The sequence below is a fragment of the Caretta caretta genome, chromosome 24, assembly GCF_965140235.1.
Source record: "Caretta caretta isolate rCarCar2 chromosome 24, rCarCar1.hap1, whole genome shotgun sequence".
Lineage (NCBI taxonomy): Eukaryota > Metazoa > Chordata > Testudines > Cheloniidae > Caretta > Caretta caretta.
In genome coordinates this window covers 16,115,250-16,137,439 of record NC_134229.1, presented here as the reverse complement: position 1 = coordinate 16,137,439, position 22,190 = coordinate 16,115,250, and the positions used below count along the sequence as shown (strand labels likewise).

Sequence of the window (22,190 nt, the reverse complement as noted above, 5' to 3'; positions counted from 1 at the left end):
TTCTATGATTCTATGATCTCGAGGGCAGAATTGCCACCAATGGAGAACAGGGTTTCCACCTTTCTAATGGCTGGTAACTGGACCCCCAAAGCCTCACCCCCTGCATTGCCTCTTCCCTCGAGGCCCCGCCTTGTGCTCCGCCTCTTCCCTGAGGGCCCCGCCCCCTTCTCAGCCTCTGCCCCCAGGCCTCATCCCTGCTCCACCTCTTCTCCCCAAGGCCCCGCTCCTGCCCTGTCTCTTCCCCCAAAGCCACGCCCCTGCTCCGCCTCTTCCCTCAAGGCCCCGCCCCTGCTTCACATCTTTCCCCCCCAGATCAAAGAAAATGGACATCAGGGTTGTCACATGGCGTCTGGACACACAAGCCGAAACCCAGACTGTCCGGGTGAAAACCGGATAAGTGGTATCCCTGACGGAGAACCCGCCTCAGCCCTGGGTAGATTGTTCCCAGGGTTAATTACCCTCCCTGTTATAAATTCCCTCCTTATTTCCAGTCTGAATTTGTCTAGCTTCAACTTCCCGCCCGCCGGATCTTGGCCTGCTAGATTGAAGGGCCCGCTCTCGCCAGATTTCTGTTCCCCGGGGGGGATATTTCTAGAGGGGACTGAGTCACCCCTCAACCTTCTCCGTGTGACGCTGGATAAACTGAGCGCCTGGAGTCTGACTCTGGCCTGTCTTCCAATCCTTGAGTCATTCTCCTGGCTTTTCTCTGACCCCTCCCCAAGTGATCTCTGTGCGTCGGGGACTGGGGGGCCGCGCAGCCAGATGCAGGATTCCACTGGAGGTCGCCTCTGAATGTGGGGGGTCACACAGCCGATGAAACTGGCCCCTTCTGGCCTTGGAAATCTCTTTGTCTTGTGCCTCCTCATTGCCCCTCCGCCGCCTTGCGGGATCCCTAGCTGAGAAGCCGGCGCAAGCAGCAAGCATGTGCAGCTGGCTGGCGGCCGTAGGGGGAAGTGTCAGGTGAGCCGCAGCTGGATCCTAGCGCTTAATAACAGCATATTCGCAGGTAGGCTCCGCTCTCCGGGTGGGAGGCTGCAGCTGGACGGCCGCGTAGTGGACCTCGTCTGGGTCACTCTAGGGTAAAGAATAATAATGACAACGCCCGACTCTGACGGGGAGCTTTACATCAGCAGAGTTGAAAGCACGGCTGGGGAAACTGAGGCACCGGATGGGGAAGTGACTTAGCCAAGGTCACCCAACAGGCAGGTGGAAGAGCCAGGAAGAGAACCCAGGCGTCCTGTGTTTCAGGCCAGTGCTCTATCCACTAGGCAACACTGTCTCCTAAAAAACAACTCCTCCCCCCCACAATTTTAGCCTTGATGATCATTACGTCGGGCCTTCTGGAGACCCCTTATATCGACACAAAACACATCAGCTGAGGGCGTCAGCTCTGTAATGGGAGATACACATGGAGGATAACAGCCCTACCACTGCTGCTGGGTAATGGAGCAACTCCTTCAGCTCCACCTTGGGGGTAACAGCTCTGCTCCTCCTGCCATCGAATGGAGCAACTCCACCAGCACACGGCAATGCTGCTACTCAGGCACCAGCAGTTGGATCAGAGCTGGCCCCCCTACAGGGGAAAGGCCCCAGGCCCCATTCCCTGTCCCAGCCGGTGGACGAGATATTGCTGCACACGCCAGCTGCCCAGGGCTTGTCCCGCTGCCCCCGGCGACAGAGAGGCCCCCCAGCATGGCGCTCGCCTCTTCATGTCACCCCCCAGCCCCGTCACTCAGCGTCCCGCCCACCGCTCTGCCCTCCAGCTGCTGGGCGATGCTCCCTGCCCTGCCCCGCAGCTGTGCTCACCCTGACCCAGAGCGCCCAGCCCAGCCTGGTCTCGCTGCCGCTGGGAGCTGATCTCACAGGGGGAAGAGCCGGGACAGAGCCCAGGAGACCTGGCTCCCAGCCCCCTGCCCCCGCTCTAACCACTAGACCCCACTCCCCTCCCAGAGCCAGGGATAGAGCCCAGGAGTCCTGGCTCCCAGCCCCCTGCCCCTGCTCTAACCACTAGACCCCACTGCCCTCCCAGAGCCAGGGATAGAACCCAGGAGTCCTGGCTCCCAGCCCCCTACCCCCACTCTAACCACTAGACCCCACTCCCCTCCCAGAGCCAGGGATAGAGCCCAGGAGTCCTGGCTCCCAGCCCCCTACCCCCGCTCCAACCACTAGACCCCACTGCCCTCCCAGAGCCAGGGATAGAACCCAGGAGTCCTGGCTCCCAGCCCCCTGCCCTGCTTTAACCACTGGACCCCACTGCCCTCCCAGAGCCAGGGATAGAAATCAGGAGTCCATGCTCCCAGCCCCCCTGCTCTAACCACTGGATCCCACTCTACTCCTGGAGCCGGGGACAGAACCTCGGAGAGCCGGGCCGCGTATACACAGAGGAATGAGTCTCTCACCTGCGGTACTTTGCCAGTGTTCATGGGCTGGCTGTAGATGTGGGATTCCCTGGTGCCATCCGGGGAGCCCGGGCACACCTCGGTGGGCGCGCTGCCACGGAAAGAGAGAACGTTATGGGGGCTGGGGATGGCGCGAGGGCATTTGGGTGGCTAGTGTTGGGTCGGCTGCAGTGCCGTGGCTGGGGATTGGACAGGCTGCGTCGGTCAACAGCGTACAACCCCTGTGGGTGAGTGGCTGGGGGTGGACCCCTGGGCTAAAGCACCCCAGACCAGACATGAGTCATGGATTTGGGGAATGGGAAATGGGGCCTTTCTCCTCTAGGGGACACTGGCTCCAGTCCAGCCCCGGAGTGGGGGACTGGCTTCCTCGGGAGGGAGGAGGGCAGAGAAGGGGCCTTTCCCTTCTAGAGCAGCGGTCCCCAAACTGTGGGGCACACCACCCTAGGAGGGCATGGAGGAACTTTTGGGGCAGTGCAGCCAGGCCAGCCCCCATGGGGGACAGGGAGGGAGCACCACCCAGCCCCACTCTGCCCCAGCCGCAGCTCCAGCCCTGGTCCCAAGCCCAGCTCCCGACTGCAGTTCTGACCCCACTCCCGGCAGGGGATGGGGGTGGGGACGGACAGTTTCCATTATGGGTAAGGGAGGGAGCAACAGAAAATGGTTGTGGACCCCTGTCGAGGGAGTGCTGGCTCCGATCCAGCCCCTGCCCCAAACAGGGCTCATCCCTCCAGCAGGGGGCGCCAGGGACACACACACACCTACACCCCAGCAGGAGGTGTATCAAGCTCACCCTTGGCCACGCTCTCCTAACATGTGGGCACCGCCCCACACCCAGCCCCTACACAGTAGCTCACAGCCAGGCCCGGCTGTTACCTGGGGGCCCTGGGTGGGGCCAGGCGGGCTGGCTTCCCCATGCCATAGTGCTGGGTGTTCTCATAGATGCGTTCAGACATCGGGGTCTCCCCCGGGCCCGGCTGGTCCTGCAAGGCAGGCAGAAGTGAGGCCGCGAGCCACTGCTCTGGGACTGCTCGGTGATGTCTAACAACAAAGGAAAATGCACACAGACCCCCCCACCACCACGATAAACTACCCAGGGGATTGGAAAGACCTTCTGTCCTGCTCGGGGACGGGGGTGGGAAGGGGACAAGGAGAGGAATTTTATAATCCTGTTTTATGGAGGGGAAAACTGAGGGACAGACCTCGTCTAAAGTCATGCAGTGATTCAGCAGCAGAGCTGGGGATAGAACCCAGGCGTCCTGGCTCCCAGCACCTCTTGCTCTCGCCCACTAGACCCCACTCCCCTCCCAGAGCTAGGGAAAGAACCCAGGCGTCCTGGCTCCCAGCCCCATAGATGCACTTACCGGATCGCTGCTCAGCCCCTGGCGTTTGCTCCGCCTCTTCCTACAAATAAAGGAGACCAACAGCTCAGAGGCAAAACGACATCTGCTTCGGTTCAGGAGGGGAAGGAACAGGACAAAGGATCCCACACAATAGAACCTCCTGCCTGGGCTTGACCCCTGCTCCCCTGACCACCAGCCCAGCCGTGTAACCCGGAGGCCATCCAGCCCTTTCCAGGCCCCTGCGGGTGTCAGGTATCCGTGTGGGACCCAACCACCACCATTCAATCACCTCCCCCAGACTGGGTTTCCGTGCACCCAAACTGGCTCTGCAATTCTCACTCCCGGATTGCGGGGTTCTCCGGCAAAGGCCAGGCGGGAGGAGCTGGGGATGGCCAGACGACCCGAGACGCGGATATCACCGGTTTGCAAAGCAAGCGCAAATACCTCCACGCTATGACACCGACCAGCCCCACCAGCAGCAGCAGGACGAGCGCAACTGCAGGTCCCAGGATGTAGGTGGGAGCCCAAACACGGGGGGTGGCTGGAAAGGAGAAAGGAGGGTTCTTGGATCAACCCTGCAGCAGATTTTCGAACCCCATTTGCTGAGGGACGGCAGCCGGGTAACAAGCCCACAGTGAGGCTGCATGGGGCTGGATTATTACACGTGGTGGCTTTGGAGTCAGCAGACCTGATGCTCAGACGCGAAGCCCTCCCGTCCCAGCGCCCCCAGCCCCCTCTATAGGCTGTGCTGCCCAGCTGGATGACATTTCCCATGATGCTCCACTATCTCCCCTCTTGGTGATGGGGAGGGTGCCTCATAGGAATCCATAGTCAGGGTGCATCCTGGGAGATGCAGATTCAGAGCCTTGTATCCTCATTCTCTACCCTAGGCCAAGGTGTCTGTCTGGACTACATCTCTCATGACGCACCACCAGCCCCTCTCTTGGTGCGGGAAGGGCGTGCATCACAGGAATCCTACGCCAAGGTGCATCATGGGAGATATAGTCCGGCTACAGATCCTGGCCCACAGAAGGGAATGGAAGCACAAGACACTCAAACTACAACTCCCATCAGGCCATTTTCAATTGAAATATTTCGTTTTTTGACATTTCTATGAAAAGTGGAGCTTTCCCACTTGGGAAAAAAAAAACCCATTTCCTGGCCACCTCTACTAGAAATTTTGGTTTTTTTAAAATGAAAACCAAGATCTCACAAAATCCCATCATTCCACGTGAGTCATAGGAGTCCTTCGGTGTGGTGCATCATGGGACTTGCAGTTCCTGTGCCTCACGTTCTCAGTCTCCTCTGTCGGCCGGGCTGTCCGGCTGAACTACATCTCCTATGATGCACCACCTGGTCCCCTCTTGGTGCGGGGAGGGGCGCTTCATTGGAATTCGTGGCTGTGATGCATCATGGGAGATGTAGTCCAGCCCCTGCCTGTTTCATTAAAGGGCTGAAGGAATCACAGACAGCCTCCCCGACACCTCCGGCAATGGCAGCGATGGGCCAAGGGAAGAATGATCCATAGAATCTAAGGGCAGAAGGACCAGCTGGGTGACACAGGCCTCAAGACTCCCCTGAATTCATTCCCGTTTGAACGAGAGCCGATCCTTTAGCAAAACATCCCAGAGTGATTTAAACATTCCCCGGGATGGAGAATCCACCACGTCCGGAGATCATTCTTTCAATGGCAAATTCTCCTTCCTGTTCAACATTTGCACCTTAATGCCAGTCTGAATTTGTCTAGCTTCAGCTTCCAGCCCCTGGATCTCTGTCTGCTCGGCCGCCAGGCCCATTATCAACGTTCTCTTCTCCGCGTAGGATCTTGTAGACGGGACTCACGTCACCCCTTCCCCTTCCCTTGGTTCAGCTAAACAGACGGAGCTCCTGGAGTCTCTCACCCTAGGGCAGGTTTTCCAACCCCTGACTCCTTCTCATGGCTCTTCTCTGACCCCTCCCCAGCTGATCACCAACTCCTGGGAGTGCGGGCCCCAGAACTGGGCACAGGATCCCAGACATGGTTGCACCAGGGCGAGATCCAGAGGTAAAATCCCCTCTCTGCTCGATTCCAGATTGCCCTGTCCCTGCACCCCAGGATGGCGCTAGCCCTGCTGGCTTCCGTGGCGCTGGGAGCTCCTGGTGAGCTCGTGATCCACCGCGATCGCCACAATGACCCTCCCCCGCTGGGCCTACGGCACAAAGGCACAATCCCAGCCCCTCCCCCACCCCGGAGGTCTCTTTTCTCACGTCCCCGGCACTTACAGAGGACGGTGATGTTGATGGGGGGGGACGGGGACTGGCCGATCCCATTGTCGGCCTGGCAGCGATACTCCCCAGCCTGCTCCGCCGTGATGCTCTTCAACACCATTTCCTGCTGGGATCCCCCCAGCTGCCGGTCGCCCCGGTACCAGGTGTAGGAGTTGGGGGCGGGGAGGCTGCTGGTGTAACTGCACGTTAGCGTCACAGATGCCCCTGCCTGCGGGCTGGTGTCCGGCGCTGCCGTAACATGGACACCTGTGGGGGCATCTGGGGGCGAGACGGAGACACGGGGCGTGAACGGAGAGAGACAGAGTGGGGGGACCTGGCCCAGAGGGGGGAAGGGATCCAGGGCAGGGGGTGAGGGGCAGGGCCTGGCCCATGTGGCTCCAGGGGGCGAGAACAGGCAGGGCGGCATGGGGATATGGGGGAGGAGTCCCCCAGAAAGGTCTGGGAGCACAGGGCAGTTGCGGGGTAGAGGGTCTGGCCCAAAGCAAGCTGGGTGCCTGGAGAAGGTGAGGGGTGGTACGGGCGTGGTCCATATGGGGCTGGGTGTCAGGGGCAGCTGGGGGCGGAGGGGGGCAGAGACTGTCCCAGAGGGGTCCGGGGACACAAGGCAGATGGAGGGGCAGGGCCTGGCACAGAGGCGGCTGGACACCCGGGAAGGTGGGAGGGGACGGGGCCGAGCTCAGTGTGGAATGGGGCTCCGGGACAGGTGGGGGGATGGGCAGTGGCCCAAAGGGGGCTGGGGCCCAGGGACAGGTGGGCAGGGGGGACACAAACTGAATATGTCTCTGCTGGGCCCAGCCACATGAGCGATGCAGAGGAGCAGGAGGCCCAGCCCAGAGCCAGCAGCACTGGGTTGAGCAAACCCGGTTATTAGGAGGCGGGGGCGGAATATGAGGCAGGGGCAAAGCAGGGGGGATGAGATGAGGTCACGCGAGGCTGCTCCAGGAGGCCGTGTGGGGAGTATCGGGGGTGCAAGGGAGGAGGCTCTCGTCAGCCCTCCTCGCTGCTTACGCTGAACTTCGACCGATTCCCTCGCAGAGAGGCTCAGATATCCCCAGCCGGGGCCGGACACCCAGACCCCGCACACGTAGTTCCCTCCGTCGGAGACAGCTGCCTTCTCAACACGTAAATCCCGCCTGGTTTCTGGCAGCCACACGTCCCCGCGGGACCAGACGTACCTGGCGATGAGCCACAGGGCAGCAGCCTGGCAACGCAGGGTAAAACCGTCGCCTTCCCTTAGTGCTGCCTTCCATGCTGGCCACAAAATCGCGACCCTGGGCACGTTGGGGGTAACTGAGGGCGAAAGTTGGGAGAGAGTTTGTCAGTGAGGCCCCGGGACTGAACAAAGGGGCAGCTCCCTCCCCGTCCAGTGCCACGGGCAAGAATATTTGGTAAAGCCAGGTGAGAGTTTTTGAGCTGGGGAAAGAACCCAGGAGTCCTGGCACTGAGTCTCCCCCACTTTAGCACACTAGACCACCCCCCTTCCCGAACTGGGGATAGAAGCCAGGAATCCTGGTTCCTGACTCCAACCAGTCGTCCCTCCTCCCCGCATGTCAGGGATAGAACCCAGGTGTCCTGGCTCCCGCCCCCCCTCCTCTAACCATGCCATGTGTAGAAGCAGACCTCACCTGTCCCCAGGGGCTGGGATTGGTCAGAGTCACACTCATCCCAGTATCCATCCACCTGGCATCTCAGCGCCGCACCGGGGTCCAGCTGGGACGGGGATATTCGCAGCTCGGACGCCCCAGCCCCGCCCGGGGTTTGCTCTGGGCTCCGCTGCACGCCATCTCGGTTGTACCACAACGGGGGATGGGGGCAGGTTGCCCCCACGGAGCAGGTGAGGGAGGGTCCCGGTTGTGTTCGGCGCCCCAGGGAGGGCTGGCACAGATCGTCTGTGAGGAGAGGAGGGGTCAGGAGCCATTGAACCCTGCTGGGGCCCTGGGCCTGGCAGCGCTCCCAGGGGTCACGGCCTGGCTGCAGAGCGGGGAGCAGCTCCCAGGGTGTGGGCATGGCCCAGCCTGGGAGCTCGGCTGGCCCCAGCAATGAGGGCTCATGGCCAGGAGGGAGAGCAGCAAAAGTTCCCCTGAGACACGGGGAGCGCTGGGTCTGCCCGGAGGGGGCGCAGCCGCCAGCGGGGGGCACCACACGTTGGGCCTCAGACTGGAGCCCTAAGCGGGATTGTTTTTAATTCTGTCCCGTTCCTGTTATTCAAGTGCCCTGCTTTGGTTTTTGCATTTGCATCCCCCTCCCAGCCACAAAAACCTTAGATCCCGCAAATCTGACAAGAGAGACGGATTCCCCCAGGCTGCTAAACCAACCAACCACCCGACAGAAACCGGTGGGTGACGATCTGATCTGTACCAACGGGATTCAGAGACAATTTTTACACTGAAAGAATAAAACAAATCTTGCTTGAACCAGGTAGAAACACACTTCAACTCCTGTTATCCCAGAACGGGTCTGACCTGACTTGGGTGTGTGCATTTCCCCAGGTTTGGAGCGAGGGAGATAAACATGGAGAGGAAAGAGAAGCTGAAACAAAATATTTAGCTATTTCCCCAGTCGGCGACTCTTGGTACATTTATGAGATTTAGTGTTTTCCCGCCAATTAACGCAGCCTGGTTTTTTGCCCACCCCCAACAAAGCTCATTTTACCCACTCCCGCTGTTCGGGGGGGTCCTGCAGGGTCCCAGTCCCACTATAGTCTCCACCTGAGAGCCCCTCACGCCTGCTGCGTTACACTGGCTGCAGGGTCAGTCCCAGCGGCTCTTCAGCGCAAGCCAAGGGTTAGACAGAGGGACGGGGACAAGGATCCGACAACAGCCTGAGAGTCTGACCCACAAGTCCCCCCTGCGCTAACCACTCCCCCCCGCCCCTTCCCCTAGAGCTGGAGAGAGAACCCAGGAGTCCTGACTCCCAGCTCTAAGCACTTGCATTTCAGAGGAAGGCAGAAATGGTGTGTGTGTGTGTGTAGGGGCGGCTGGTTTGTATAATTTTTGGTGGTGCCCAGAACAGGTCCAAGCCCTCCCTCCCCCGGCCCCTCCCCCCTTGTAAGCCAATCTACAGTAACTCCTCACTTAAAAAGAAAAGGAGGACTTGTGGCACCTTAGAGACTAACCAATTTATTTGAGCATGAGCTTTCGTGAGCTACAGCTCACTTCATCAGACTTCATCCTCACTTAAAGTCCTCCCGGTTAACCTTGTTTTGTTGTTTCCTTGCTGATCAGTCAGAGCAGGGGTCTCCAACTTGTTTTTCCGTGGACCACTTGAGAATTCCTGAGGGTCTCGGTGGACCACTTAATGATCTTTTCAAATGTTGTTTGTATCGTTAACGAACCATTGTAAAGCACTTCGGGTAAAAGTGCTATATTAAAAAACCCCTAAATAATAATGAACTTTTTTTCTTCTACACATAAAAGCACACAACTCATATTTTAATATCAGTCGTCTTAACCTTTCTAATGGGATGGATGTGCCCTCTCTCCCCCACCGCAGCAGCCCCCAAGCTGGGACTGGGAAGGAGTGGAGGGGGGGTCTCTCCCTCTCTCCCCCACCGCAGCAGCCCCCAAGCTGAGACTGGGAAGCAGTGGAGGGGGGGCGTCTCTCCCTCTCTCCCCCACTCACTGCAGCAGCCCCTGAGCTCTGGCTGGAAAGGAGGGGGGGTCTCTCCCCTGCCACAGCAGCCACAGAGCTGAAGCTGGGAAGGAAGGGGGTCTCTCTGCAGCAGCCGCAGCCCTGGAGCCTCTTTCTCTGGCCACCGTAGCCCTGCACGTCCCAAATTCCCCCCACCCCCTCTTCTCACACCACTGCTCCCTCCTACCTACCCCCTATTCCCCCCCAAGGCCACCACCTCCCCTTACATGTGCATCTTGTCCAGGGTCCACGCACCTAATTAGAGGAGCCAGGCCTGCGCAGCTCCACTAATGAGGGGGTGGCCCTTCATTCTCTCCTGTGCGGTCACCCAGGAGTGCACCTGAGAGGGAACTAGCCGCGGACCACCTGAATGGAGCTCGCGGGCCACTGGTGGTCCGCGGACCACAGTTTGAGAAGCTCCGAATTCGAGAACATGCTGGTTTAAAGTTGCCCAATGCTCCCTTGTCGGGTTGTTTGGCAGCCGCCTGCTTTGCCCACTGCCTGCAGAAAGAGCAGCCCCTTGGAGCGAGATGGTGGGGCCAGGGTGGGCCGACAGCCCCCCCATCAGCTCCCCTAAGTTCCCTGTGCAGCAGCCGCCCATCAGGCTCCCAATTGCCGGCAGTTCAGCCGTCCCTGCCCACACGGCCCTGTGCTGCCCCTGCCCTCTGCCGGGGAGCTGCTCCGGGAGCCTCCCGCTCGCCCTTCCTGTGCTAGTGGAGGGTCCCGCTGGAAAATGAAAGTGTCTGCGGGGGAAGGGCAGGCTCAGGGTCCGCCTGTCCCGGCAAGGGGGGCTGGGAGCCGGGGGGGGGGGGGCGCGGTAGGACCCCGAGGCAGGAGCTGCAGGGGAGGCCGGGGGACACTCGGGGGGGCGGCAGGTGGGGCCGGGGGAGAGACCCGGCCCCGCACGTTGCTGGAGCCGGGCCCCCGGGCTCGCGCCTGTCCGTGTGTCCGTGTCCCGGTGCTGCCCCCTGCTGGAGGGGACGAGCCCTGCTCGGGGTGTCCGCGCTGGCCTGTGGGGCCCTCTCTGCGGTTCTCCTCGGGCCCTGCCTGGACCCGGGGGTGCTGGACGGAACCTGGTTACCGGAGACACGGAGCCGCTGTCCTGGCTCACTCCCCCACGTGTCCGTCCTGCCACCGCCCGCTGCATGGAAGCGGAAGCGGTAGGTGCCCTGATCGCTGCGGCGCAGCCCCGACACCCGCAGGGAGCAGTCGCGCTGCAGGTCCCCCAGATAGCGGGCGCGCCCCTTGAAGTCCGTGTGGACACGAGCCTCGTCCCGGTCATAGACTGTTTGATCCTCGTTCCGTATCCAGCTCACGGCCCTGACCATCTGCCCCGCGGGGTAGGTGAAGGTCCAGGTCACGGCACTGACCGTCCACCCCGCGGGGTAGGTGAAGGAGCAGGGGATGGTCACGCAGGAGCCGGTCCCTCCAGCCAGGGGCCCTGGTGCGAGTCTCACGCTCCACTCCTGGGTGTAGGCGCCTGCCGGGGACAGGAATCGGGGATCTAGACTGTTCTCAATGGTAGCAGAGGACAGAACGAGGAGTAATGGTCTCAAGTTGCAGTGGGGGAGGTTTAGGTTGGATATTAGGAAAAACTTTTTCACTAAGAGGGTGGTGAAACACTGGAATGCGTTACCTAGGGAGGTGGTAGAATCTCCTTCCTTAGAGGTTTTTAAGGTCAGGCTTGACAAAGCCTTGGCTGGGATGATTTAACTGGGAATTGGTCCTGCTTCAAGCAGGGGGTTGGACTAGATGACCTTCAGGGGTCCCTTCCAACCCTGATATTCTATGATTCTATGATTCTATGATCAGGCCGGCCCCCGGCCCCAGGGAGTTGGGGAACCCGCCCGCAGGCTGGGCTGCCGCATGGATCCTGCCGGGAGAACCCAGCATCAGCTCAGCCCCCAAACCAGGGGCTGTAAAACACAGTCGGGGATGTTGTGTTGTGGGGCTGCCTGAGCCCCCCGCCCACTCCTGGCTTGGGGGTGACAGAGAGCCCGGCCAGCGCTCCCCTGTGAATTGGGGAAGGAGAGTTTGGAGGTGCCCCCCGCCCAACATCAGCCCATCCCCTGCCCAGCAATTAATCACACCAGGCCCCCAAATCACGCCTGTCCCCCCGAGTTCTCCCATCAGTCCAGGCTGACCCCCTCCCCACATCTGCCCAGCCCCCCTTCTGTCTAGTCCGTTCTCTGCATCCCATTAGTTCACCCCTGCTCAGTTCAGTCCCCCTAAAACCCTGCTCAGTTCACTTTCCCTGGCCACCCCTTCAGTCCAGCCACCCTCAGTTCACCTCCCCATCCCCCCTCAATTCAGGTCTCCATATTGCCCCTCAGTGCTCCCCTCATCCCCACTCAGTTCGGCCCCCCACCCCCACCCCCAACCGCCCATACCTGGTGTCTGGCCCTTGGGCAAGAGGCCCTGAGGGCAGGACAAGCCCCACTGGTGAGGGGTCAGCTTAGGGTTGCCAACTTTGGTTCAAGGCCAGACGCCCCCTAGGCTTGAACTGGAGCCGCTGGTGCGAGTGGCTGGGACTTCCCTGAGATGGAACCCGGTTCCAAGCGCCCTCCCGGCAGTGTAGACGCACTCCCAGGGCTGGAGAAACGCTCCCCACCGGTCCCCTGGCTGGCAGCGCGTGGCGTCTGTGTGAATTACTCACCGCTCAGGAGGCAAAAGGCAGGGACCAGCACCAAGGCCATCTCCGTCCAGGGCAGAGCGCTCAGCCGGCCTGGGAGGGGAAAGGGGCTGGGAATGATTCACCTGCAGCATTTCTGGGTGACAGCTCGTCTGCACCGGGCGACGGCGTCCGGCTGCGGGATCAGCTGCCTCACCAGGTATTTTACACCTAGAGCCCTTTGTAAAAGAACATCCTAACCAGAAGGGAATAAAGCCCAGAGATTGGCCCAGCGGAGCAAGGACTGGTTACATTTCTCTCCCTATGTGCCTAGCGGGCCATGTGTGCTGGGCTTACGGCCTCAGGGGTGAAATGCAGCCACCTCTGGGGAGGGGCGTGTCATAAATATAAAGGGAAGGGTAAACCCCTTTGAAATCCCTCCTGGCCAGGGGAAAGCTCCTCTCACCTGTAAAGGGTTAAGAAGCTAAAGGTAACCTCGCTGGCACCTGACCAAAATGACCAATGAGGAGACAAGATACTTTCAAAAGCTGGGAGGAGGGAGAGGAACAAAGGGTTTGGGTCTCTCTGTATGTGCTCTTGCCAGGGACAGAACAGGAATGGAGTCTTAGAACTTTTAGTAAGTAATCTAGCTAGGTATGTGTTAGATTATGATTTCTTTAAATGGCTGAGAAAAGAATTGTGCTGAATAGAATAACTATTTCTGTCTGTGTATCTTTTTTGTAACTTAAGGTTTTGTCTAGAGGGGTTCTCTATGTTTTTGAATCTAATTACCCTGTAAGATATCTACATCCTGATTTTACAGGGGGGATTTCTTTATTTCTATTTACTTCTATTTTTTATTAAAAGTCTTCTTGTAAAAACTGAATGCTTTTTCATTGTTCTCAGATCCAAGGGTTTGGGTCTGTGGTCACCTATGCAAATTGGTGAGGCTTTTTATCCAACATTTCCCAGGAAAGGGGGGGTGCAAGTGTTGGGAGGATTGTTCATTGTTCTTAAGATCCAAGGGTCTGGGTCTGTAGTCACCTAGGCAAATTGGTGAGGCTTTTTACTAAACCTTGTCCAGGAAGTGGGGTGCAAGGTTTTGGGAAGTATTTTGGGGGGAAAGACGCGTCCAAACAGCTCTTCCCCAGTAACCGGTATTAGTCTGGTGGTGGTAGCGGCCATTCCAAGGATAACGGGTGTAATATTTTGTACCTTGGGGAAGTTTTGACCTAAGCTGGTAAAGATAAGCTTAGGAGGTTTTTCATGCAGGTCCCCACATCTGTACCCTAGAGTTCAGAGTGGGGGAGGAACCTTGACAGGGCGAGTGGCTGTTTGGCAGCTCACAGCAACGCAGAGGGCATTTTTAGGGCAGGACTGGAGGACGGTTCCTAAATGGAGCCGACATGTGCAGGGAGAGTCAGAGAGGTGGAATAGAACAAAGCACTTTGGGGTGTGGCAGGGACCCCAGGGGGACATTCTGAACCCTTTGGAGAGAGCCATGTGGGGGAGGGGTATCACAGGCACAAGGGGCACGGTCGGGGTTCAGTGTTTCAGTAGGGAACAGCAAAGCCCCAGATGCCGAGATCAGCCCTGACTGCGAGGGGAGAGCCCCCTACACAGCCCCCCGGCCCGTCCTGCAGCTCCACACCCCCTAGCACTTTCTTTGCTGCTTTGCCTCCGATAGCTGGATTGCTTATCGGGGCCCGTCTCTGTGTATCTGTGACCCCAGCCTGGGCAGAGCCACTAGCTGATGTTACCCAACCGCTCCGAGAACGTTCGCTCTGGGTCATGGTGCAACTGGCCAGCAAGGGTCTGAGGGCCTGGGTGTGTCTGAAAATAAATTTCCCTTTTCAGAGCTGGAACTAGAACCCAGGAGTCCTGGCTCCCAGCTTCCCCTCCTTTAACCCACTAGCCCCCCACCCTGCTCCCAGAGCTGAGATAGAACCCAGGAGTCCTGGTTCCCAGGCCCCAGTTCTGTCCCAAACATGATGCTCCCTCTCTGAACAGTTGATCAGTCTAGCATGGGCTCCCCCAAAAGATCTCAAACACCTTCAGTGACACGTTCACGAACAGTCAAATGCAGCCTGCTCTGGGGTAGGGCACGACAGGAGTTTAACAGCACCGGGTAATGTTGCCCAGTCGTGTTCAGTCCCCATATCTTACACCGTGAGCACGTCGGGCTGAGACTGGTTCTCACGCTGTGCTTGGGAAGCCCCCAGTGTATTTTCATTGCCACCCCCAGTGACAGTGTGGCCCAGTGGCTGGAGCACACCAGTGGGATACAGAGCCCCGGGTTCTTCTCCTAGATCTGTCATGGACCCACCATACAATAGCGGGCCAGTCACTGCTCCTCCCTCTGCCTCAGTTTTCTCTCTCACCTATTGTCTATTTTAATTGTAATTTCTTTGGGGCAGGGACTGTCTCTGGCTGTGTCTGGGCAGCGCCTGCCTCACCAGGCCCCGATCTCAGCTGCGGCCCCTCCCATAAGAAACTCTCACCATTTAATCTCCTTTTAGGCATTTAGAGATTCGAAGAAACATTCTCCCCAACTCTGGCTTTTTGCCCCAAAACAAGGAAAAGCGTCTCCTACCTGGGCTCTGGGCCTGGGTTAGTGGCTGGGTCTCCAGTCTGATCCCACCGCTGACACTAGCGGGAGAGCAGGGAGGTTGGGGGCAGGTAAAAAGGAATTATCTTCATCTACATGTGTGGCAATAGCCCCAGGCAACATGAGTGGCTGGTGGCTCAGGGGAGGAAAGGGAACTGTGATCGTGTGTTCCCTGCCTTTAAAGGCAACGTACTTGCTGGTTTGGTAGCAATAAGGTCCAGTGGTTACAGTGACTGAGACTCAGGACTTCTGGTTTTTATCCCCAGCTGGGGGAGGGGCGTGGGGTCTAGTGGTTAGAGCAGGGGGCTGAGAGTCGGGACTCGAGGGTTCTGGCTTCAAGCACCATTTTTCCCGTGGGAGCCTTTCACTTTGTCTGGCTGCCGCAGAGAAACTTCCCCTTTCTCTGGAAATTGTGAAAGCTCAGCCCCAGCGCTGGTTACAACGGGGGGTGCCTGTTCCTTTTAACCCCGTCCAGCCCCAGAGACTCCCCAGCTGCAGGCCAAACGGGCCCGCTGGGTCAGAGTTCGAAGGACCACGACACCTGTGCTGGGAGAGACCCTGGTGAAGGGATGAGGCTTGGTCCTGTTCTAGCGCTGGGCAGCTGGGATCTCAAAGCATCTGAGGAGCCGCTCAGCCCTCAGAGCGAGAGGAGGGTCCCCATCCCCCATGGGCAAAGGGGCACCAAGAATAGAACCCAGGAGTCCTGACTCCCAGCCACTGTGAGGGGTTCCCTGGGGTGCAACATGGAACTGGGGTACCGCTGAGCTCTCTCGCTTACCAACCTGGGCTCCCTCTCACACTGTGATGCTGAGTAAGGACTGAGTCTGGGGAGGGCTACAGGAAGATAGTGTCTCCAGGGAGGAAGCCCTGGGGATATGGCCCCATACCAGGGCTGGACAACTTGTCAAAGAGGACATGAAATTGTATAAAAGATCCTTGGGTCCTGATTCCGTCATCTCAGAGCTGCTTAAGCTTCTTCAGGGGAAGTTTGAGTCGCAAGATTGAGGTCCCAGTTATGCTGGTGCGCCCTGAATGTGAGATTTGCACATTGGACTATGAACTATTTCTGAAAAAACACTTTGCGGCTACAAAGCTCAGCATCTCTGCTCTGAATCTGCACCCAAAGGAATTGAACTCAGGTCTGTCTGTATATGGATCTTTTAACCAGACTCTCTCTCTTGTTTTTTAATAAATTTTAGTTTAGTTCATGAGAATTGGCGGGAGCGTGTATTTGGGTAAGATCTGAAACATTCCTTAACCTGGGAGGTGATGCGTCCGATCCTTTGGAGGTTGGTAGAACCTGTTCTTTTATACGATGAAATGCGATTTACAGAAATGTTTGTCATATTTGACGTGGGTACCTGGATGGAGGCCTGAGGCTAGGTCACTTCAAGGGAACTGTGTTGTTTGGACGGCTGAGTAACCCGTGAGGTAATAAAGAAGCTGTTTTATGCTGTTTTGGTAAATCTAAGTGTTGGAATATCCACCAGCTTTATGGGGATTGTCTGCCCCATTCTTTGCAGTTCACCCTAATTGAGTACTAAAAAAATAATACCAATAGGATCTTACAAGAGGGATAAGAAAAAATGCCACGTTTATTGTAAATACAACACTTAGTGTATACTTTCAGTCACACAACATACACACACACACACAGAAGTCCTGCAGATGGTCTTTATAGTTATCTTTATAGTTACAGTCTGTTTGAAGCTCAAGTCAATGTACTGGCCAGTTAGATTGAGCACGAGTGAGGAGCAGGGCTCTGTTTTGGACACGACCCGATGCTCCGAGGCTCCGCAGGACTGAACCCAGAGTTCCACGGCAAAACACCCCATCTTTATAGTTGTAAAGTCCCATTTGAGTCCATGCATTTTGCAATGTCCTCCTGTAATCATTAGTCCTTAAGTGGTGTTAATCTTGGGGTTTTCTGCTGTTATCATTTATTTGTTGTCTCTCCTTCGGGGGTGCCTGCCTCCCCTCTGAGGCTGTCAATGCTGCTGACATGTTTAGCATGGAGACAATGGATATTTTCTGATTGTCTCCTGCTGTTTCCAGGTCTCTCACTTTTTCTTGACCATCTGGACATTTGCGGTGGCTTTCACACCTTCTCTTTTCCTGATGCATGCATTCCTGATTCCCAAAAACAGTCTCACAGAAACCTTCAAATGTATACAGAATACACTGTAAATTAAGCCTTGCTAAATCTTAGAACTAAAACAATTCACATTGGGGCTTCAGGCCCTCAACATTTCTCTAATCTATTTACCAGAGACACAATACAAAATCCTGTCTTTTACTAACTAAACTTTATAAAAGGTCCTAATTGTAATGCATATGGGAAACAGGATCCCAGTCTCAGACAGTCATTCCTTTCTGTTATTCCAAAAGGGTGCCTGACAAAATGAAATCAAGGTTTACAGCAATTCTGATAGTACCATTTTAAAATTTAGCCCTACAGAGTGACCACAGCTGGCTCCCTACTAGGATCTCTGTTACAGCCATGAAGACGCTGTCATGGTTCCCTTTCCTCCCCTGAGCCACCAGCCACTCACGGCGCCTGGGGCTATTGCCACAGATATAGATGAACATGGTTACTAGTTACCTGCCCGAAGCTCTCTGCTCTCCCGTTAGTGGCAGTGGTGGGATCAGACCAGATTCCCAGCGGCTAACCCAGGCCCAGGGCCCAGGTAAGAGCGGCTGTTCCTTGTTTTTGGGGCAAAAAGCCAGATTTGGGGAGAATGAATCTTCAAATGTCTAAATCACTGAAAGGAGATTAAACGGTGAGAAGTTTCTTATGGGAGGGGCCGCAGCTGAGATCGGGGCCTGGTGATGCAGGCGCTGCCCAGACACAGCCAGAGACAGTCCCTGCACCAGCTAAGATCAGGGCCCCGTTGTGCCAGGCGCTGCCCAGACAGACAGCCAGAGACAGTCCCTGCCCCAAAGAACTGGCAATTAAAATAGACAATAGATGGGAGGAAAAACTGAAGCATAGACCAGGGAAGTGAGTGGCTCATCATCGTACAGCAGGGCCATGGCACATATCGGAGGAGAACCCACAGTGCTGGGTCCCAGTCTGTTCTAGCCACTAGCCCACAGCAGCTTGTGCTAGCCCTGTCAATATATAGGGTGCTTCCCAAACACGGCGTGAGAGCCAGTCCCTGTCTGACGAGCTCGTGGTATAAGATACAGGGACCGAACATGGTGGAGCAACATCATCCTGCACTGTTACATGGCTGCCGTGTCCCACCCCAGAGCAGGCTGCATGTCACTGCTGGTTGAAATGCTTAACAGCTGGGCACCCTTCCCTGACATGGCTCTATCCCAAGGGGTCAGGACGTCCCCCTGCTGCACCCCAATGCGGTTTGTTCCCTTCCCCCTCCCTGAATCTCCCTGCATGTGTCAGCTCCACACAGGAACCTTCCTCCGGTCCTGCCCTGAAACCATCCTCCGCGTTGCTGTGAGCTGCCAAAAAGCCACGTGCCCCTCCCCAGAGGTGGCTGCATTGCACCTCCAAGGGGTGAGCCTTGCATACACGGCCCACAAAGCAGAGGGGAATGGAAATGAAACGGCTCCATCGGGCCAGTCTCCAAGCCTTACTCCCTTCTGGTTAGGAAATTCTTTTACAAAGGGCCCTAGGTCTAAAATATCTGATCACTCAGCTGATCCCGCGGTTGGACGCCATCGCCCGGCGCAGACGAGCTGTCACCCAGAAATGCTGCAGGTGAATCGTTCCCGGCCCCTTTCCCTGCCAGGCCGCCTGAGCGCTCTGCCCTGGACGGAGATGGCCTTGGTGCTGGTCCCTGCCTTTTGCCTCCTGAGCGGTGAGTAATTCACACAGACGTGCCGCGCTGCCGTCCAGGGGACGGGTGGGGACCGTTTCCCCAGCCCTGGGAGTGCGTCTACATTGCCGGGAGGGTGCTCGGAACCGGGTTCCATCACAGGGAAGTCCCAGCCACTCACGCCAGCGGCGCCAGTTCAAGCCTAGGGGGCGTCTGGCCTTGAACCAGACCCTGAGCAGCTGGGTCCTCGCTGGGGCGAGTTCCCCAACTCTCAGGGGCCGGGCGCTGGTCTGATCCCCGCTTCCTGTCCCCGGCAGGAGCCTACGCCCAGAAGTGCAACGTGACATTCGCACCAGGGCCGCTTGCTGGATGGGCCGGCTCGTGTGTGACCATCCCCTGCTCCTTCACCTACCCCGCAGGGTGGACGGTCAGTGCCGTGACCTGGACACAGGACAGGGATCAAACCGACTATCACTCGGATGAAGATCGTTTCCATGCTGCCTTTAAGGGGCGCGCCCGCTATCTGGGGGACCTGCAGCACGACTGCTCCCTGCAGGTGTCAGGGCTGCGCCCCAGCGATCAGGACACCTACCGCTTCCGGTTCCATGCAGCAGGCGATGGCAGGACGGACAGCTGGACGAGTGACCTGGTACAACATCTCAGTGTCTCTGGTAACCAGGTTCCATCCAGCACCCCCCGAGTAAATGCAGGGACACACAGACACACATACACCCCATTTCTGCCTTGCTCTGAAATCCAGGTGGTTAGAGCTGGGAGTCAGGACACCTGGGTTCTCTCCCCAGCTCTAGGGGAAGGGCTGGGAGTGGTTAGAGCGGGGGGACTCCTAGGCTGTGTTGTCGGACCTGAGTCCCTGTCACTGTCTAACCCCACTCTCGCCCTCAGTCGCCCCCAACGTGCCCAGGATCGAGGTTTCTTGGCTGGCAGGGAAGGCAGCACTAAGGGAAGGTGACGGTTTTACCCTCCACCGCCAGGCTGCTCCCCTGCGGCCCATCACCGGGGACATGTGGTTGCCAGAAGCCGGGCGGGATTTACGTGTTGAGAAGGCAGCCATCTGAGCGCCGGCCTCGTGGCTGCCAACCTGCTCCTTATCGTCCTCATTAATGTGGGGGCTCGTTACCTGCTCGGGAGAGGCTGGCGGCAGGACGGGGCTGCGAAGGGTAAGAGCCGGGCTGGGCGGATGGGCACAGGGATGGGGATGGTGCAGGGGGATGGGGATTTGGGGGGCTGGTGGGAGACACCTAGGGGAATACCGGGGTGTAGCTGGTGAGTTTAGCTGATTGTGAGGTTGTGATTCATTAACATGTCATGTCCCGTACAATCACTGTCTGTTCAGTCGAGTTAAGGGGCTGGATTATGGAGGTCTCCAGCCAATGAGGAGTTCAAAGGAATAAGCCGGTGTTCGAGAGCTCAGGCAGGAAGGCTGAAACGCAAGGCCTGTGGGCCGAGGCCTGCAAGGTTTTAGCTTTGCTATTTTGGGCCTCGGAGGGAAGAGACGCTGACAGAAGGAAGTGAGCGAGGAAAACCCCGAGGCCCTGAGATGCTGGGCAAAGAGGCGCCAAGGGGCAAAGTTACAAACCATCAGCCGGAGGATGAACTTTAAATCGCAGAAACGCCGTAGCGGCACATCTGGCTCCAGCGTGTGTCTGCAGCCCCGGCTACGGGTCGTGTGTCCGTGCTAACGAGAACAAAGAGAACTAGACACGGCCTATAGAAACCGGGGGGCCTTAAGTCTCCAGGGGACACAGACCCCGAAGGGAAAAGGGGGGTGACACTTTCACGTACACACTCAGAAGGTCGCTAGAGGAAGACTCACACCCCAACCCCAAGCCCATCCGGGAGCTAAGACCGGATGCCTCTATTCAATGAGGGTGTAGGGGCTGGGAGCCAGGACTCCTGGGTTCTATCCGTGGCTCTGGGTGGGGAGTGGAGTCTAGTGGTTAGAGTAGCAGAAGAGCCCAGACCTCTGAGCCCACTTGTGTATGAGGGTCTCCGATTCACCCCCGTGCCTCAGTTTCCCAGCTGCACAGCGGGAACCCAGAGGCACGCCTGCTGTTAGGCTGTGTGCATCGCCGCAGGCCAGGCATGGCGCAGTCCAGAGTCAAAGGCCCCGGCTGCTCCTTGCATTTGATTTCCCACTTGGGGGACGGGGGACGAAGAGCCCTGAGAACGCCCCTCCCCCACTGCTGAGCAGCGCAGGGCCCCAGAGCAGCTGTTTGTCCCGCATCAAGGGTCACTGGGTAGTTTTGTCACAGAGACGCTGCCCCTTCCTCTGGGCTTTGAGCAGACCAAGGTCGGGGGAGGACCTGGGGGAGCAGCCGCGGTGTGAGAACCGGCATTGACCACCCCTGCCCTGTCCCTGCCGCACAGCGCCCCCTAGTGCCCCCACCCTGCTCCCCCGCAGCACAGTGCCCCCAGAGCCTCCACCCGGCCCCCTGCACCACAGCGCCCCCTCGCGCCCCCACCCTGCCCCCCCACAGCGCCCCCTAGCGCCTCCACCCCCGCCCCTGCAGAACAGCCCCCCTAGCGCCCCCAGCCTGCTCCCCCACAGCACAGTGCCCCCAAACGCCCCCACCCTGCCCCCCACAGCACAGTGCCCCCTAGTGCCCCCACCCTGCTCACCCGCAGCACAGCACCCCTAATGCCTCCACCCCGACCCCTGCACCACATCACCCCCCCTTCCCCCTCCGCAGCACAGCACCCCCTAGGGCCTCCACCCGACCCCATGCACCACAGCGCCCCCTAGTGCCCCCACCCTGCTCCCCCACAGCACAGTGCCCCCTACGGCCTCCACCCTGCCCCTGCAGCACAGCGCCCCCTAGTGCCTGCAGCCTGCCTCCCCACCCCAGCACCCCCTAGACTCTCCACACCGCCCCCTGCAGCACAGTGCCCCCTAGTACCCCCACCCTGCTCCCCAACACCATACCCCCTAACACTCCCACCCTGCCCCCCACCACAGCACCCCCTAACGCCCCCACCCTGCCCCCTGAAGCACAGCACCCCCAAACGCCCCCACCCTGCCCCCCACCACAGCGCCCCTAATGCCTCCACCCCACCCCCTGCAGCACAGCGCCCCCAAACGCCCCCACCCTGCCCCCCACAGAATAGCGCTCCCTAGTGCCCCCACCCTGCTTCCCCGCATCACAGCACCCCCGAGCGCCCCCACCCTGCTCCCCTGCAGCACAGCGCCCCCTAGCGCCTCCACCCCGACCCCTGCAGCCCAGTACACCCGAGCGCTGCCTGGGGCATTGGGCCAGCCCTGACGGCCAGGGGAGACCGCGATGACAAAGGCAGGGCCCTGCCCCTGTATCCCCCTCCATGGTCCCTGTGCGACACCCACTTCCCAGCCATCTTGGGCCAAGATCTGTGTCTCTCTCCCTCCTCCCCGAGATTATTCCTGGCTGCGCAGCTGCCTGCCGACTCTGGGACACCCCCAGCCAGCCGGACGGCCTCCCCCCGCCCGCGGAACGGCCGCAGGTAAGCTGCCCCCCAGCTCTTCTTCGCAAGCAGCGTGAGCCTCACGGTGCGAGCGTTACA

At 58.5% G+C, this 22,190-nt stretch overlaps 1 protein-coding gene and 1 long non-coding RNA gene across 3 annotated transcripts; both read right to left on the bottom strand.

Annotated features, from left to right (window-relative positions):
- Nucleotides 1-700: 700 nt before the first annotated feature.
- Nucleotides 701-15,039, bottom strand: LOC125625785 (sialoadhesin). Of its 2 annotated transcripts, none has more exons than XM_048828280.2 (11): nt 14,842-15,039; nt 12,294-12,362; nt 10,719-11,117; nt 7,633-7,896; nt 7,016-7,297; nt 6,002-6,265; nt 4,184-4,280; nt 3,761-3,800; nt 3,273-3,379; nt 2,400-2,490; nt 701-1,074 (listed from the first exon to the last, which is right to left on the bottom strand). In XM_048828280.2, exons 2-11 carry the CDS (start codon nt 12,331-12,333, stop codon nt 979-981), a joined length of 1,680 nt encoding a protein of 559 aa, XP_048684237.2. In that variant the 5' UTR covers nt 12,334-12,362; nt 14,842-15,039; the 3' UTR covers nt 701-978. The 2 variants fall into 2 exon arrangements, with proteins under 2 accessions (XP_048684237.2, XP_048684241.2); XM_048828284.2 differs by having other exon boundaries at nt 6,002-6,253.
- Nucleotides 15,040-16,433: 1,394 nt separating this feature from the next.
- Nucleotides 16,434-21,029, bottom strand: LOC142069998 (uncharacterized). Its single transcript, XR_012665959.1, has 2 exons — nt 17,459-21,029; nt 16,434-17,015 (listed from the first exon to the last, which is right to left on the bottom strand). It is a non-coding gene; the product is annotated as an uncharacterized LOC142069998 (long non-coding RNA).
- Between the last annotated feature and the right edge of the window lie 1,161 nt (nt 21,030-22,190).